Source organism: Sus scrofa, chromosome 7 (genome assembly GCF_000003025.6).
Source record: "Sus scrofa isolate TJ Tabasco breed Duroc chromosome 7, Sscrofa11.1, whole genome shotgun sequence".
Lineage (NCBI taxonomy): Eukaryota > Metazoa > Chordata > Mammalia > Artiodactyla > Suidae > Sus > Sus scrofa.
In genome coordinates this window covers 47697132-47715669 of record NC_010449.5, presented here as the reverse complement: position 1 = coordinate 47715669, position 18538 = coordinate 47697132, and the positions used below count along the sequence as shown (strand labels likewise).

Genomic DNA, 18538 nt, shown 5'->3' with positions numbered 1-18538 from the left:
ATTCTAAACATTCTAAAATGGACTGTGGTGATGTATGTTTGCACAACTCCAGGACTACACTAAAAACCATCAGATTTTACATTTTAAATGGATAAATTGTATGGTATGTGATTTATATCACAATAAAGCTGTTATATTAAAAAATGAGCAGAGCCTCAGTAACTTGTGAGAAAACACAAAATATCTTCTTAAAAGTAGCTTACGAAATGAAAATGAAATACTGACATTTTCATTTAATGAAAAATAAGAGGATTTTTCACCAACACCTCTGTGACTTAAAATCACCCGCCTGCAAATTCTTTATACTCTTCCCATCAACAGGTTGTCTTATTTCTCCTCTTCTTGAATATGGGATTGCCTTAATGACCAGCTTCTAACAAATACAACATAGTAGAAGTGACACTATGTAATTTCCAAGGTTAGATCATAAAAGGTGATATAGTTTTCACCTGACTCTCTGAGGATACATGTATTTTGGATCTCTGACCCACCGTGTCAGAAATCTAACCAGAACCATAACCTTAAAGCCACCATGAAGGAGACCATGTGAAGAAGCCACATCAGCTACCCAGCTGTTCCAAATCCCAGCTTATTGAGTCTTACCACTTCAGGCATCACACATATAAGTAAAGAAGACTTTGAGATGGCCCCAGACCCGGCCACCAGCTGTCATGTCAAGAGGACACTCAAACAGCCCATAGAGAGGTTCACTGGCAAAACTGGAGTTTCTGGCCAACAGCCAATATGGTAAGTTGAAAAATGTTCCCCCAAATATTCATCTCCTAATCTCTGGAAACTGGAAACTGAATATTACCTTATATGTCCCTCTCCAAAAAAAAAAAAAAAAGGATTTTTCAGATGTGACTAAATTAAGGATTTTGGGACAAGGAAATTATAGTGGATTATCTAGGCAGGCACTAAACGCAATCAATGTGTGAGTGAGAGTATGAGTGAGGCAGAGAGAGATTTGACACACACAGAAAAGGAGAGGCAATGTGACCTAGAGGCAGAGATGGGAGTTGGTGCAACCATAAGCCAAGGGTGGAGGTTGTAGCCTCCAAGAGATGAAAGAGGCAAAGTATGGATTCTCCTCCAGAGCCTCTGGAGGGAGCAGAGCCCTGCTGACACCTTGATTTTAGCCCCATGAAACTGATTTTAGATTTCTGATCTCCAGAACTGTGAAAGAATGAATTTCTGCTGTCTTAAACCACCAAGCTTGTGGTAATTGGTCACAGTGGCAGTGGGAAACTAATATAGCCCATGAGGAACAGAAGTCTGCCAACAACTTTATAAGTGGGCTTGAAAGAGGGTCTTCCGGAGTTGCCATTGTGGCACAGTGGAAATGAATCCCACTGGTAACCATGAGGTTGTGGGTTCAATCCCTGGCCTTGCTGTGGATTAAGGATCTGGCATTGTCATGAGCTGTGGTGTAGGTTGCAGATGCGGCTCAGATCCTGCGTTGTGGTGGCTATGGTGTAGGGTGCCACTTGCAGCTCTGAAATGATCCCTAGCCTGGAAACTTCCATATGCCATGGGTGTGGCCCTAAAAAAAATTTAAAAAGGGGGTTCTTCTGACACCTTGACTACAACCTCATGAGAGACCCTGAGCAGGAACCCCTTAACTTCTGAATTACTGAGCCATAGAAACTGTGAGAGATAATAAATGATTGTTGTTGATCTGAGGCACTACAGTTTTGAGTGATAATTAGGACACTTTCACTGCAAGCAATGCCATAGGAATTTATTTAGGCTGATGGAATTATACCAGATGAAAACATGGACCTACAGGAAAGAATGAAGATCACTGGAAATGCTAAATATATTAGAAACAAGGCAAGGAAGTCCACTCTTATTACCTCTCTTTAACATTGTATTTGAGGTCCTAGCCAGTGCAATAATGCAAGAAAATTTAGAAGGCAAAATGATTAGAAAGGAAGAAGTAAAGCTATTAATAGATAACAAAATTGCATATATAAAAAATTCTAAGGGATCTCAAAAAAGAAGCACTAGAACTAGTAAATGAATTTAGTAAGATCACAGGATACGAGGTTGATATTTTTTAAAAAATCAACTTTGTTTTTATACAAACAACAAATGATTAGAAAATTAACTTTAAAATACAATTTACATAGTATCAAAACCCATGCAATTCTTAGGAACAAATTTAGGAAAAGATATATGAGACATCTACAGTGAAAACTATAAACCATAGTTAAGAGGAATCAAAGACCTAAATAAATGGAAATATATACCATGTTCATGGATCAAAAGATTCTCCCCAACTTGAAAGATAGATTCAGTTCATTCCTAGTCAAAATTTCAAGAGTCTTTTATGTAGAGGCTGACAAGATAATTCTAAATTTTGCATGGAAATACAAAGGAACTACTGTGTAAGTAACTGACTATTCTGCAACAAGTATTCCAAAGTGTGGGGACTTAAAAAAAAGCATCTGTGCATCTATTATCTTATAGTTTCTGTGGGTTAGGAATCTAGGTGTGGCTTAGCTGAGTACCTCTGGCTCAAAATTTCTCATGATGTTGTAATCAAACTGTCAGCTGGGGCTGCAGTCTCTTCCGAAGGTTCAGTGGGGGTGGGGTGGGGGGGGCTGCTTCAAAGCTCACTCAAAGGGGTTGTTGGCATAATCCAGCTCCTTGCAGGTTTTTGGCCTGAGAGTCTCAAGTCCTCACTGGCTATTGGCACCTGGGCCTCTCCCTCAAAGCAAGCAGGTAAGAAAATGAGGGAGAGCTGTAAAAATGAAATCATGGTCTATTTGCAACCAAATCTTGGAAGTGAAATCCCATCACTTTTGCCATAGAAATGAGCTACTAGGTTAGTCCACATTCAAGGGTAGGGAATTATACAAGAATCCAGAAGGCCCAAATCATTGAGGAACACCTTAGAGGCTGCCTACTGCACCCAGGATAGCCAAAACAATCTTGGGGAAAAAAAAAAAACAAACTTGGAGGACCAACACTGATTCAATATTTAAAGGATAAAGCTATAGTAATGAAGACAGAATGGTATTGGCAGAACTACCAAAAAATAGTTCAAAGGAAGAAAATTCAGCAATGTGCCCATACATATGGCTAATTGCCCTTTTTTTCCCCCTCTTTTTGCTATTTCTTTGGGCCGCTCCCAAGGCACATGGAGGCTCCCAGGCTAGGGGTCTAATTGGAGCTATAACCCCCGGTCTACACCAGAGCAACAGCAATGTAGGATCCGAGCCGCGTCTGCAACCTACACCACAGCTCACCGCAAAGCCGGATCCCCAGCCCACTGAGCAAGGGCAGGTACTGAACCCACAACCTCATGGTTCCTAGTCGGATTGGTTAACCACTGCGCCACGATGGGAACTCCCTTTTTTAAGATTTTTAATTTTTCTATTATAGTTGATTTATAATGTTCTGTCAATTTCTGCTACATAGCAAAGTGACCCAGCCCTATATATATATATTTACATTCTTTTTCTCACATTCCCTCCATCATGTTCCATCACAAGTAACTAGATATAGCTCCCTGTGCTATACAGCAGGATCTCATTGCTTATACCACTCCAAATGCAATAGTTTGACTTTAAACAAACAAATAACAACAACAACAAAAACAAATGAGCCATGGCAATTTAATACTGAAAAAAATCATTTTCAACAAATGGGACTTGAATGACTCGATAAATACTTAGGAAAAAGAAAAGATTAATTTGAGATGGATCAGAGAACTAAATGTAAAGGCAAAAACTATAAAGCTTCTAGTAGAACACATAGGAAAAAAAACATCTTTATGATCTTAGTATAGGCCAAGCTTTCTTAGAGAAGACACAATGGCACTAACCATAAAAGGAAAAATTAGATTAAAAAAAAAACAAAAAAACTTCCTCATTAAAACACACCAATGAAGAAATGAAGATAAACCACTGACTGGGAGGATATTTGCCGTACATCGATCTAGTGAGTGACCGATATCCAAAATATATGGAGAGATCTCTACAAATCCATAATAAAAGGATTAAGAACACAATTACAAAATGGACTGAACATTTGGATAGACACTTCACAAAAATAAGGTATAGAAAAGGCCAGTGAACACACAAAAATGTACTCAACATCATTATCAGGGAAATTAAAATCAAAACCACAGTGAGATGCCACCATTTGCCCACCAGAATAGCTAAAATGACAAAAAAATAAGAAGAGTAACAATACCTAGTGTTGACAAAGACATGGAGCAATAGAAACTGCTTTCAGGGATGGCACGACCACTTTGGAAAACTTCTGCTGGCTTTATATTTTTATTTATTTATTTATTTATTTGTCTATTTTCAGGGCCATACCCATGGCACATGGAAGTTCCCAGGCTAAGGGTTGAATTGGAGCTGCAGCTGCTGGTCTGTACCATAGCTACAGCAACACCAGGTCTGAGCCATGTCCACACCACAGCTCACGGCAATGCCAGATCCTTAACCCACTGAGAGGTGCCAGGGATAGAATCTAAGACCTCATGGATGCTAGTCGGGTTCATTACTGCTGAGCCATGACGAACTCTCTGGTGACGTCTTTAAACATATGCCTGTCTTTTGATACAACATTTGGATTCCTAGGGACTCCTCCGAAGAACTGAGTATGCATGTCTACCAAAAACATACCTTATACAAGAATGCTGCTAGCAGTTTTATTCATAAAATCCCCCAACTGGAAACAACCCAAATGCCCTTAACAGGAGAATGGATAAACAAATCGTGATCTAGCCACACAATAGCATTCTACTCAACAATGCGAAAGAATGAACTACTGAAACACTTCCCAGTGTGGAGGAATCGTGCAAACATCTTGATGAATGAAAGAAGCCAGACAGAGAAAAGCTTTATATGCTGCTCAAGAACAGCCAGAACAGCGGGTGTTCAAAACTGGTTGCTTAAGGATGAGTGGGGGTGAGGGTGGACTAGAAAGGAGCACAGAGAACATTCTGGGGTGATTAAACTGTTCTGTGTTTCTACTGAGTTGTTGATTACAGGGGCATGTACTTTTTTTCAAGAGTCACTGAATTATACCCTTATATCCGTACGTCTTACTATATGAAAAATTTGCTTCCACTAATAAAAAACATACAATCTATTACATCTCACAGATGTACATTCTTATTTTACAGCTTTAGAATCCAAACTAGGTCCTAGATATCTTTCAATACGTTTACGACCTTTGCAGTTTCCAAAGCACCTTCCCAGCCCTGACTTCAAGCATTTCTCCAGGCTCCTTTGCAAGGCGGAAGAGAACTAGGACCCAGGGAGCGCTCACAGCACCCAGTGTAATAGAGGACTTTCTGCCACCACCGCTCCCATGCTTTTTGCAGGGTCAAAGAGGTAAGCAGCGAGCTCCTCATTCCTGCAGGTATTCACATCGGGATATGTTGACAACATGGGAAAGTTGTGACAGAGTGGGTTAGACTCAGTGACTTAAAAAAAAAAAATCCCACTAGTCTAAGAGTCTGCCATTCAGGGGCTCGCCTGGGGACAGAATGAGTCAGCTTCCGGCCTAGCATTCGGACTCCAGGCCAGCTTGGGTGCTTTGCAGCCCCTGCAAGGACTCAAGGCTGGCCTGGGCTGACCTGCATCCTGAAGGCATGCAGATCAGAATTCAGATGTCTGGAACCCAGGTTACCTTGCCCCCAGGCACTTTGACTTCCCAGATGTGTCCTTTATCCTAGGACTCTTGACCTTGCCTTCCTGTGACACTTACACTCCTAAGTCCTCTGCCTTGTGCCCAGTGGCTTTTTAGTTTCTCAAACATTACTAGCTCCTGCCCACCTCAGGTCCTTTGCATATGCTATTCCCTTTTCTTAGGACGCTCTTCCCCCACCCAACTCCTATCATCTTTCAAGTCTCAGCTTAAATTTTGCCGTCTTAAGGAAGCTTCCCAATCCTCAAGACTGAGTCAGACCTCTGTTACATTCTCTCTCTCTCCATTCACACACATACAGTTTGTCTTTTTAGGGCTGCACCTGTGGCATATGGCGGTTCCCAGGTGAGGAGTTGAATCGGAGCTACAGCTGCGGGCCTACACCTCAGCCACAGCAAAGTGGGATCTGAGCCATGTCTGTGACCTACACCATAGCTCACAGCAACGTCAAATCCTTAACCCACTGAGTGAGGCCAGGGATAGAACCCGCACCTCATGGGTACCAGTCAGGTTTGTAACCTATGGAGCCGCAACAGGAACTTTAATAATGTTTAAGTATACGATTCTGTGGCATTAATCATACTCCCTCCTTTTCCTCCTTAATCCTTCACTGCATCTTTTGTAATTATAGTTTAATAAGTAATTATGTAATTATTTGTTAATGCCTGTCTTTCCTGCAAGTATGTAACTCAAATTAGGGACTTGCCACCTTCTTTTTTTTTTTCTTTTTTCTTTTTATGGCCATACCCATGGCCTATGAAAGTTGCTAGGCCAGGGGTTGATTTTAGATAGTTTAATCTATTGCACTGGGTTGGGGATCGAACCCATATCTCAGCAGCAACCCAAGCTGCTGTAGTCAGGTTCTTAACCCACTGTGCCAAAGCGGGAACTCCCGTGGCCTTATTTTCTATGATATTCTCTTAGCATAATGCCTGACGTATTCAACAATAAATAATTTTGAATAGATGACTGTATACTTATGAAAACAGATAAAGATACTAAAATAAGGGCAAAAAGCCACTCCACAATAGCTATGTTTCAGATCATGGGGAGGTGAGGGGGAGGAAGTTGGGAAGAACTAGAAGGCCCCTGATACTTTATATTCTTAAGGATGCTTGTGTCATCTTCATAGCATTTGCAATATGATCATTCCTTCTAGGCTTGCATACCCCAGAGATGTGGAGCTCACTTCCTATCATCTTCAGAAAGCTTTATCCATGAGAGCAGTCTTCCTCACTGGGCTTGCAGCAGCCTCCTATGCCTAGCCCCACCTCGGCTCTGAGGGGGCTCCTCACTGAACCCTGTCTTTGGGCAAGCAGAGTTGGGAGAGGCACCTGGGAGCCCAGGGGGAGTGTGGTCAGTTCAGAGCTCGCCATCCTCTGGGCCCAGCTTCACTCTGCAAGATCCTTTCTCCCGGCATCTGCCTCCAGCCCACCCAGCTCCAGCCTGGATTCACTGTGGACAGATTCATCTCCCCAGACCAGGCTCTCCTTCTGCTTCTGCTGCTTCCACGCCTCCCAGGGCTCCTCTTGGCCTCTTCCTCTGGCTCTGGCGGCCCTTGTACCTGGCTGCCCCTGGGCTGGCCCCATCGGCTGATCCAGACCTAGGAGTTAGCCTGGCCCAACCTGACTGGTTTGACAGCCACCTGCAACCCCTCTGCAACTGCACCTTCCATCCACAGGGTGTCCCTGCCTGCCACTGGGCATCCACCCTCCCTTCTAATTTTTTAACTAATTTTTTATTTTTTTGTCTTTTCTAGGGCTGCTCCCACGGCATATGGAGGTTCCCAGGCTAGGGGTCTAATCGAAACTGTAGCTGCCAGCCTATACCACAGCCACAGCATCGACAGATCCGAGCCGCATCTGCCACTTACACCACAGCTCACGGTGACACCCAATCCTTAATCCACTGAGCGAAGCCAGGGATCAAACTTGCAACCTCATGGCTCCTAGTCGGATTTGTTAACCACTGAGCTATGATGGGAACTCCGTACTTTGGTTCTTTTGAAGCCCTTAATCCAGCCTGGGCTTCCTCAGGCTCAGGGAGGCTGGGGTCTCTACTGGAGAGCGCGTTTAATAGGGCTCTGGACGTACTCAGTGGGTACCCTTGAGAGATCACATGGTCTGTAGCCACAGCCTCAAAGGACACAGAGCACAAGCAGCCAGATCAGCACCAGACCTGTTCCAGCTTCAGCCCAGCAGGCCCAGCCTCTCCTGGCCCTGGCTCAGCTCCTTCCTTCTAGCCCTGAAGATGGCACAGCACAAAAGGGAATTCATATGGGTCAGCCTGGTGTGCAAACCTCCTCCAGCTCTCAGCCTCCTCCTCCCCCAACCTCTGGCCTCCTCGCTGCAACCCTGGGCAGGGCAGCAGCTGGGGCGGGGGTGGGTGGGGTGGGGTAGATAAAGCCTTTCTCAGGCCATTAGAGGGATGCAGCCCCCCGCCCCTGCCCCCACCGGGGCTACCAGCCCAGGACAGATGGGCAAGCTTGAGACGGAGCCTTTGCTGCTGAGGTTGGCCTGAAGGAGCAGAGCAGTGGAGTGGGGCATTGCAGCAGCTCCAATGGCCTCTGACTTTGGAACAATGTTAAACAAGGGTTCAAAATTCTTTCCTCATGGCTACTCTGGAGGCTGACAGAGCAGATATTATCATTCCCATTTGACAGGTGGAGAAACTGAGGCTCAGAGAGGGTGACTTGCCCAGAATCAGAGTAGGTCTGGAGCAGAGCTGGATGCGAGCCCAAGGCATGAGCCCCTCAGCCCGCTGCTAAGTGAGTTCCCGGGTGTTGCTGGTAGGTTGACTATGCCTGTGAAGGGTGGCCCTTGGGCCTTTGAAAATATTTCATACGTGCCAGCTGACAGTCTGATTAAATTTTCTGCAAGGCCTGTAGGCGTCAGGTTTTTTGTTATTTGGCCGTGCCTGTGGCATGTGGAAGTTCCCAGGCCAGGGATCAAGCCTGTCCTCAGCAGCGACCTGAACCACAGCAGTGACAGTGCCAGATCCTTAACCCTCTGCACCACCAGGGAACTCTAAGGGTCAGGTGTTTGGCTTCATTTGCATAGAGAGTGGTATTGGGGCTCAGAGAGGCCAACCAACATGCCCAAAGTCACTAAGCAAGAAGGCAGAGGAGCTGGTTTTCAGCCCTCTCTTCCCCAATGGGGCCCCTCTCCTACTTATCTTCTGAGGCTCTGCTGTCTCGCTTTCATGGGCCCTCACTGAGCCCGTCCCCGTGGAGGAGGGAGTACTGGCTAGCTCCCCTCGAGGGGCCCAATTGACCCTCTGCAGACGGCCCAGTCCAGGGAGGGTGCTGGACCTCATCCTCTCGGAGGCCTTGCAGGTAAGGAGCCCCTGCTTCTAGAGGACAGGAGTGCACTCTAGGTTCTCTGGAGACTCAGGGCAGGGCCCAGACCCCCAGCCCTGGGAGGCGCATTAACATTTATTCCATTCGCTCAGTCTTTCCTTCCTCATAACCCTGTGTGAACAATGGCCATTCACACACTGGCAAGTTCTCCCCATGCCCACAGAGGGCTCAGACCCTGGCATCCATCCCGTCCCCCAGCCGCCCCCGTGCTGCACGGCAGCCACGCAGACCGCTCCCTTCCCCAAGGACCCTGTCTTCCTTGGCATCTTCTCACCATTGCAATGCTGTTCCCCCCCACACACGACCCTTCCTCTCTGACAATCAGTGCTCTCCTGGTCATCCACGGCCTGTCCCGAGTGCCCGGTGAGAAGCCTCTCCCTCCTCGTCTCGGCCTGTGCCCCTCGTGGACTCTAGAGTTCTGTGTGTCTGCCTGCTGGCTGGGGAGTTCTGGGGCCAGGACTGGCCCATCTTCTCAGGTTTCCCCGCTCCTTAGAGGGACAGGGCCTGGGCCAGAGGGGGCACTGGTGAATGTCTGACAAATTGAATCTGCTTCCTCTGCATCACTCACGGATTAGCAGAATGCATATGGCAGAAGGGACTTAGGGAAGACGTCCACCCCTGCATTCACGTACAGAAGGGATGCTGCAGCCCAGACAGGGGCAGGGACCTGCCAAGGTCACACAGCACACTGGAGCCCCACTTTCTCTGGCTCTCCCCTGTCCTTGTCTGTCACCAACTTAACATGCCATAGGTCCCCTTGAGGAGACAGAGAAACACTCTTATTGACAGAAAACTTCCTCTTCTATCCAACTGCAGCCCCCTACACATGCCCCTAGAACTGGGCTCGTTTTTCTTTGTTTCTTTTTTTTGCCTTTTGTCTGTTTAGGGCCATACCCATGGCATATGGAGTCTTATCAGAGCTGTAGCTGCCAGTCTACACCACAGCCACAGCAACACAGGATCTGAGCCGCGTCTGCAACCTACACCACAGCTCACGGCAATGCCGGATCCTTAACCCACTAAGCAAGGCCAGGGATCGAACCCGCAACCTCATGGTTCCTAGTTGGATTCGTTTCCACTCTGCCCCGACGGGAACTCCAAGGGCTTGTTTTTCACTTGAGCCCCTCTTGCCACGCGGGGGAATACAAAGTACGTAGCAGCTCCGAGTCCACACATCCCAGTCCAGGGCTTCTTGCATTTAGGGGACATCCAGGCCCTTCCCTTCCTTTCCCAGATGAAGATACTGAGGCTCAAAGAGTGGAGCAGCTTGTCCAGGTTCACACAGCAGCGTCAAGGCCAAAACTCGGCCCCCAGGCTTGGGGGTCAGAGACCCCACCTCTGACTTACCTGGTTCCCAAGTTTTCTTGGGGGGTCCCCAGGCTCCCGGCTGGCCGGCTCTCCTGAGGGGCTGCTGTGCTGTCCGGCATGCTGGGGTCCTGGGTCGGGGGACAGCTGCGTCCAGGTCCAGAACTGCGTGGCATCTGCCACAGGCATCTGCCAGGGAGCCGGCTCCCACTGCAGGGGAGGTTGGCCTTGACCGGGCCGGGGGCGGGCCTGGGGCCGGGGAGGCGGTGACTGGAGTGGCCCAAAGAGACCCATTTCCTCTCTATTTTTAGGAGTTGAAAACACTTCTCAGTGGAGAAGTTGCTCAGGATTAAAACTTTCCTTTTCTTTGTGGTTTTGTTTCACTCAAGATGAGGAGAATTTCAATGAAGCCAGTGTTCTTTTTGATGCAAATCCGCTCTGGTTCTCCCAGGAAGTCTGGCCAATGGGCTCAAGACTTCTGGGCCCCCAGAAAACCTCCTCACTGGCTTAAAAAGGCCACATCTGCGCACAAGGGTTCTCAGCACCAATCTGGATTCAGATCCTGCGGTGGTCACTAACCTCAGCTGCTCACATCCTGCAGCTTTGCCTCACTGAGAGCCAGACGCAGCCTGGGGAAGGGGTTTCACCTGCTCAGGCCAGCTCCCCCAGGCAGGCCCTGCGCTGGAGGCTGGAGACCTGAGGAGGACCCATGGCTCTTGTCCTCAAGAAACCCCAGTCTGGGAGTTCCCGTCGTGGCGCAGTGGTTAACGAATCCGACTAGGAACCATGAGGTTGCGGGTTTGGTCCCTGCCCTTGCTCAGTGGGTTAACGATCCGGCGTTGCCGTGAGCTGTGGTGTAGGTTGCAGACGCGGCTCGGATCCCGTGTTGCTGTGGCTCTGGCGTAGGCCGGTGGCTACAGCTCCGATTCAACCCCTAGCCTGGGAATCTCCATATGTCGCGGGAGCCGCCCAAGAAATAGCAACAACAACAACAAAAAGACAAAAGACAAAAAAAAAAAAAAAAGAAACCCCAGTCTGGGGGAAGGAAATGGACATTTCCAACACCAAGGACTATATTAGAGTTGACAGAAGCGTTTGCACTGAAGCAAACACGATAGAGGACCTAGGCGAGTGACCACCAGTGGCACCTAAATATAAGCGGGGATCTGTTCTTTCAGCTACAGGAAAGAAGAACGTTGGTTGTGGCTTTGCAGGCATCCATCAACAGAGATGGGAACTTCACGCAGAGCAGGGCAAACGGGGGGCTTTGTCTGAATACCCAAATCTCCCCCCTTAGACTGTGTATTAGTTCCCTGCCAAAACAGCACGCAAACCAGGTGGCTTAAAACAGAAATGTATTCTCTCATGGTCCCGGAGGCCAAAAGTTGGAAATCGAGGTATCTTCAGAGCCATATTCTAAAGGCTTCAGGGAAGAATCTTCCTTTGCTTCCCCCAGCTTCTGGTTGTTCCCAGGAGCCCTGGACATTCCTTGGCTTGTAGACACATTACTCCAACCTCAGTCTTTGTCTTCACACGACTGTCTCCCTTCTGTGCCTATGTCCTTATTTTCTCTTTTTTTTTTTTTTTTTTTTTTTTTTTTGGTCTTTTTTGCCATTTCTAGGGATGCTCCTGTGGCATATGGAGGTTCCCAGGCTAGGGGTCTAATCGGAGCTGGAGCCACCGGCCTACACCACAGCCCAGCAATGCCAGATCCGAACCGCGTCTGCAACCTACACCACAGCTCACAGCAATGCTGGATCCCCAACCCACTGAGCGAGGCCAGGGATCAAACCCGCAACCTCATGGTTCCTAGTCGGATTCGTTAACCACTGAGCCACAACGGGAACTCCATATTTTCTCCTTTTCTAAGAACAACAGTCTCTGGACTAAGGCCCACCCTAATCCAGTATGACTTTGTCGTTCTCTCTGTAAAGATCCTATTTTCAAATACGGTCACATTCCAAGGCTCTGGGGAGGCATGAATTTGTAAGACCTGATGCAACCGAGTATAAACTGAATATAGGAGGCTCCAGCGGAGATTCCTGTGAGATCTCCTAAGGGGTCAGGGGTTCGGCTGGCTCTCAGGTAACACGATCTTGAGGCAGGTGGCTGAGAAAGTGCTTGGCTGTTTCCACCACAATTCAGGGCACAGAACCCGGGATGCGGCTTTCCAGTACTTTAAAGGCACATTGGACAGGAGGTCTAGAGTCTGGCTTTGGGGCCTGAATCTTTCGTAGACCTCTTCTCCCCTGTGACCTTGGCAGCTCTCTGTCCATCTCTGGACCTCAGTTTAACTTCTTGGATCAGGAGGGTGATGGCTTAGAAGCTGGCCAAGGTGCTGCCAACTCCAGCTGGACATGAGAGGGTGATGGGGGAGCCGTGCCCGTGGGGCGACTGGATGTGCTGAACAGGGCAGCCCTGTGAGTGGTGAGTGGTGAGCCCTTCCCCAAGGGCAAACCGAATCAGAGACAAGAGACATTGAATTCTAAAGCTCCAGAGCTCTGGTTATGATGAAGCCGAGAAAGGTTTGGAAAGCTGTAAGATGAGGCAAAGCAAGTTCTTCCTTCCCCAACCCCATCCCTCAGATTCTTAGGGATCCTGGGAGTGGGGAAGGGAAGACGGTTCAAGAGAAAGGCTTGGAGAAGAGCTCCCTTGGGCACATTTCCTGAGCAGCGTGGCGGGAAGAGGGCAGGGGACCTGAATCTTCCTGAGAAAGTGACAAGGCCCTAGAGCATGCAGTGCAGGTCAAAAGAGGAGATGGTTCCAGGGCGCCCCCCATCCAGGGCACAGACTGTGGACCAAGTGTCTACGCAAGGAGAGGGCAGGGTGGGCACACGGACAACGGAAGCTGATGGGCACACGGGTGCTCGGTGGTCTTGGCGTGGAGGGCTGACCCCGCCTGAGGACCAGGACCAACCCTCTCACAGAGCCTTGATGCTGGGACGTGGTGCCGAGGACAGGGAGCAGCCGAGTCTGACTTAGCTGAGTTTTAAAAGTAAGTGAACTCATTTCATTTTGAAAAGCAGCTAGAACTACAGGCTGTTTATACTGCCTTGGCCCCCCAGCTTCCCTCTCCTTTGGATCTGTCTCCTGGTGGTGGTCTGTGTGGCCATCCCCGGGCTCCCCACCCTGGCCTCTGGTCGGGTTAGGCCAATGCAGGCGGTATCAGGAGAATGGAAGGCGGATGGAAAGAGGGTGGGAGTTCGAGTCCTCTCGCTCACCTGCTGATGCACTTCTGGCAGCAGCTTCATCCTGGTCCTGAGAGCTGGAGATCCTGCCTGTCATCCCCCAAAGGAGAGGTCCAGCTCATACTGTCGCTTGGCTATGCTCTGTGGCTCCCTTAACTCTGCCCTCACCTCTCTAACTGCCCCTTGGAGGGGCCGTCTCTTCTGTGTTGGGCCCCTGACTGACACAGCAGGAACATGGAAAGCGGACAAAGTGGGTTGATCGTTTTGTGGGTATAGGGTTTCCTTTTAGGGGATGATGGAGTGTTTTGGAAGCAGATAGAGATGGTGATTACACAATACTCTGCATGTGCTAAACACCACTGAATTGTACACTTTAAAATGATAACTTTATGTTATGTGAATTTCACCTCAATAAAACCTTTTTCTTAAAAAAGTTCATAGGAGTTCCCATTATGGCTCAGCGGGTTAAGAACCTGACTAGTATCCACGAGGTTCAATCCCTGGCCTCGTTCAGATGGGCTAAAGGATCTGGCATTGCTGTGAGCTGAGGTGTAGGCCTCAGACATGGCTCAGATCTGGCGTTGCTGTGGCCGTGGTGTAGGCGGGCAGCTGTAGCTCCAATTGGACCCCTAGCCTGCGAACCTCCACAGAAGAACAAAAGAAAAAAGGTGCAGAGAACTTCACAGTGAAAAGTAAATAATTTTCCTCCTACCCTTCTCCCTCCTCACCCATCCTTCTCCAGGAGCCACTGCTGTTCAAAGTAGCTTTTGCATCATTCTAGAAATATTCTGGACACACACAAGTGATAACACGGGATACATAGTTTTGTACCTTGTTTCTCAAACTTGACAGTGTTCGCTGGAGAACATTCCTGTTGTTGTCCTGAGAGCCTCCTTGGTCTCTCAGCATTCCACCAGAGGGCTGGCTGGGACGTGCCTAACCCGTCCTGTGAGTAAACAGCAAGATTGTTTTCAGTCTTTGTGCTGCATCAGCCCGATTGATCCCTGTCCCACATGCACTCGAGTTAGTCTCGCTCCAAGATAAATTCCTACAAGTGGAACTGTTGGGCCTGACTTAGCTTAAATTTGAAAATGATAAGCGCTCTTGTAAAATAGACACATTAAATATTCTGCCATAGGAGGAAAGGGAGGGAGGTTTTTGTTTTGTTTTAATTCATAGAGTTACGGAAACATAAAGTTGCAGTTTTACCCACTGGGGAGGTCTCTTCGTTGTGTGTGTGTGTGTGTGTCCGTGTCTAAAATGTTTTCTGCACCAGCTGGAGGGCTCTCCCCTCTGCTCCCGCTGTGTGGCGGGCAGGGTGTGGGGTGGCAGGAGAGGTTGCTGGCTGGAGCAGGACTCTCTAGGATGTTCCTGGGACAAGTGCATTGTAGCCAGGAGGGCCTAGCCCAGGCAGCACTCTCCAGAGAGACCGCCTGGGGACCGTGTTCTTCCCGACTCTGGGGACCCCCTGAAGTCTCAGGCTATGTCCCTTTGTTTGCACTTTTCTAGGAGAAGCCTTCTAGGTCTTTGTAGATCCTGAGATCTACATCTGACAGGAACCACAGGAAAACACCAAGCTTTGGATTTACACAGACCTGGGCTCAACACTTGCTTCTTGTGTTTTGTCTTTTTAGGGCCACACCTGCGCCATATGGAAGTTCCCGGACTAGGGGTCGAATCGGAGCTGTAGCTGCCAGCCACAGCCACGCCAGATCTAAGCCACGTCTGTGACCTTCACCACAGCTCCTGGCAATGCCAGATCCTTAACCCACTGGGCGAGGCCAGGCGTTGAAGCCGCGTCCTCATGGATACTAGTCAGTTTTTATAATGGAGCCACAACAGGAACTCCTGTTTTTGAGCTGAGTGACAAGGAGTCTTATCCCTTCGGGACTGAGCTTTGTCACAGTGAGGGGTGGGGTTAGCAATCACCAGTTCTTGGAGTTGTGGGTAAGGAATGAACCAGAAGATTGGGAAGATGGGGGCCAGTAGGGCTTCCTCCTGGCACTGCTGTGTCTCTGGAATAACCTGGTTTTCTGCGAGCCCTCTTCCCTCCCTCTGTGGCATCCTGTGGGGACCACGTCCCCTCTGCTGGTCCAGGCGGAGGCAGAAACACAGGTTCCCAGAAACTGCTGACCTAGAATGTGAGGATGCACTGTGTGCCCAGAGCCAGATTTCCCTCCTCCTGAGATTAGATAAAAAGGGGCTTGGGGGAGGACAGAGCAGCGGAGTGAGAGCTGGAAGGGACAACGCAAGCACGTAGGGAGGGGGCTGGAGGGACTCAGGACGGTGTGTGCTGATGCGGGGGAGACCCGCCTTCCCACCTCCCCCTCACCCCCATCCCGGGACCCCAGCGAGCTGCCCTGAGCACAGCAGGTCTCTGACCCCCTGCGCTGGGCTGAGCCCTGGAAGGCCCTGTTATATAAGACTAATATCTGAGAGCACAGTGGTCTCTGCCAGAGCCATCTAAGGGCTTCCTGTATTGGAACAGAAGCTGAAGACCTCGCGTTGGCCCTTAAAAAAGAAAAAAAAAAAAAAAAAAAAGAGTTCCCATTGTGGCTCAGCAGTTAATGAATCTGACTAACATCCATGAGGACGCGGGTTCAATCCCTGGCCTTGCTCAGTGGGTTAAGAATCCGGCGTTGCCTGCAGCTACAGCTCTGATTCCGCCCCTAGCCTGGGAACCTCCACATGCCGCGATGACGCCCTAAAAAAAAAAAAAAAAAAAAAAAAAAAAGACCTCGCATTGGGCCACAAGGCCCTCTGGGACCTGGCTCCCACCATCTCTCTGACCTTACCTCCCCCTGCCTCCCCCCCCAGCCGCACTGGCCTCCTTGCTCTTCCTCCTGCCTCCCGGCCTTTGCATGGGCTGTTCCCTCGGCCTGGGACATGCAGTCCCCATATATCGGCCGACTGTCTCATCACGTCCCTCAGTCTGTACTCAGATGTCACCTTCTCGCTGAGGCCTCCCCCAGTCACCGCAGCTAAAGTCACCCCTCCGCCCCCCGCCGCCCCACTCTCTTGCTGTTTATTTTCCCTATGCTCACCCCATCCTCTGATTCCAGAATACTCTGTGTGTTGGCATCTATCTGTTCACCAGGATGCAGGCTCCTGGAAGGCAGAGATTTCGTCTCTTTCGTTCCTTCCCCCCAAAGAGTGCCTGGCAGAGGGTAGGTGCCTGATTGGTCCAAGGAATGATTTCTGACCTGTGAGTGTAGATGCGGAACAGCTGTGGACACCAGCCACCGCGCCATGAGCAACAGTTCCTTTTGGAAACAGTTTCTGGGTGTCTCCAGGTCAAAACGGGGCCTCCATGTCACAGGCCAGATGACAGAGGTGATGATGCAAGCTGAAGAAGTGCTATTTGGCTGATGAGGGAAAAAAAAAGAGTGATTAAGAACACCAAGAAAAACAAAAACAACTTGTAAAAGCATTGCTGGTTCGATGAACGTGGAAGGGCTGTAAACAATTAATTGGAAGAAAGCAAGGTCCACATGTGTGCTGGGCGGCACCCCCCCCCCCCAGGCCGGCCAGCCTTGTCGTTGCCGGGCCTGGAGGCAGAAGAAAGCGTCAAAAGACAGCAACAGGGACTCAATGGTTCACTAGACAAGGGATCATACACGGCTGAGATGAAGGGGCCTGGAGCCTGTGGCTGGCGGATGACAGGCAGAACATGACGGCACTCCTCGCTCCTTGGGGGAGGAGCAAGCTACCATTTATAGGGGGGATTGCCGTCAAGTGGGATCATCCCCCACCAGGGACTAATTAAGCCCTATAACTAAGAGAAGTGGATTGTCATGTGAGTGAAGCAGGGCCTGGTCGGGCAGGGAGCAAGCACAGAGAGCAGGAGAACAGCCATCTTGAGTGGCCTGACCATACAATATCCCCAACGCTGGGATGTTGCTTCTTGTGCAGCTCAGGCTCTGTGGCGCCAACCTACAGAAGGAAATAGTATCTCCACTTGCTGCCGGGCTCAGCAGTGGCAGATAAACTATCTGGGCGGGGCAATTTTGAGAATCAAAACCAGTTTTCTAAGTCGTCTCTTAGCCCCCTGCCTGATCTTGGCCTTATCTCTGTTGCCTCAAGTATTGGACCTCGACTCACTAGTTTCGGAACTGACTCTCATTTCATCCCGAGCAGTTAGACTTGTGAATCACAAACTGAAGGACTCCTTACATGCATGCATGCACACATGCATATACATTTCCCAATGCATATTAAAATGAATATGAAACTACTTTGTAAAATGGGTGTCCACCTACCACCTGTAATATATAATGGTGGGACGCTTTTGGAATGTGCTGTAGAAAAGCTGGGATATTTCAATTTTGTGTTCCTTAAAGAATGGAAATGTGATTCACCTGCACAACGCCAGAGTTAGGGACCAGCTGACAGAAGACACGGGGTAAATGGGAATCAGGGTCCCTCAGGCTGGCATCTTACACTGACGGCTTTAAGATACTGTGAAAAGTGGAACAAGAGATAGAGGGATAAGATGCTGTTTAAAGGGACAGAAGCAAATAGCAGACCCCAAAGTGGTTAGGTCTAGTGGATAGGACTCTGGGTTTTCACTGCTGCAGCCCAAGTTCAATCCCTGGTCTGGGAATTGAGATCCCACATCAAGCGGCTGCTGCACGCTACAGAAAAAAAGAGAAAATGTCATGAAGGAAGGCGGCAGGAAGGGGAGTTAAGAGCATGGGCGCAATTATTGTACACAGGTGTTATCTTGCTAAATAAAGATCTAGCAAGAAAAGCATATACTTTTTAAAAATATATAATATTATTTTATTTTATTTTTCATTACTCAATGAATTTATTACATTTCTAGCTGTACAATGATCATCACAATCCAATTTTATAGGATTTACATCCCAAAACCCCAGCACATCCCCCCACCCCCCGAATTGTCTCCTTTGGAGACTGTAAGTTTTTCAAAATCTGTGAGTCAGTATCTGGTCTGCAAAGAAGTTCATTCTGTCCTTTTTTCAGATTCCACATGTCAGTGAAAGCGTTTGAT

At 48.7% G+C, this 18538-nt stretch overlaps 1 protein-coding gene and 1 long non-coding RNA gene across 2 annotated transcripts in view; both read right to left on the bottom strand.

Annotated features, from left to right (window-relative positions):
* Positions 1–10579, bottom strand: part of ACSBG1 (acyl-CoA synthetase bubblegum family member 1) — a 55707-nt gene extending 45128 nt beyond the window's left edge. The window contains exon 1 of the mRNA XM_021098835.1: positions 10379–10579. Coding sequence (XP_020954494.1) covers positions 10379–10512 — 134 coding nt within the window. The 5' untranslated portion in view covers positions 10513–10579. The remainder of the gene's footprint in view (positions 1–10378) is intronic.
* LOC110261541 lies at positions 15387–17796 on the bottom strand. The gene is made up of 3 exons (XR_002345765.1): positions 17142–17796; positions 16728–16889; positions 15387–16035 (listed from the first exon to the last, which is right to left on the bottom strand). It is a non-coding gene; the product is annotated as an uncharacterized LOC110261541 (long non-coding RNA).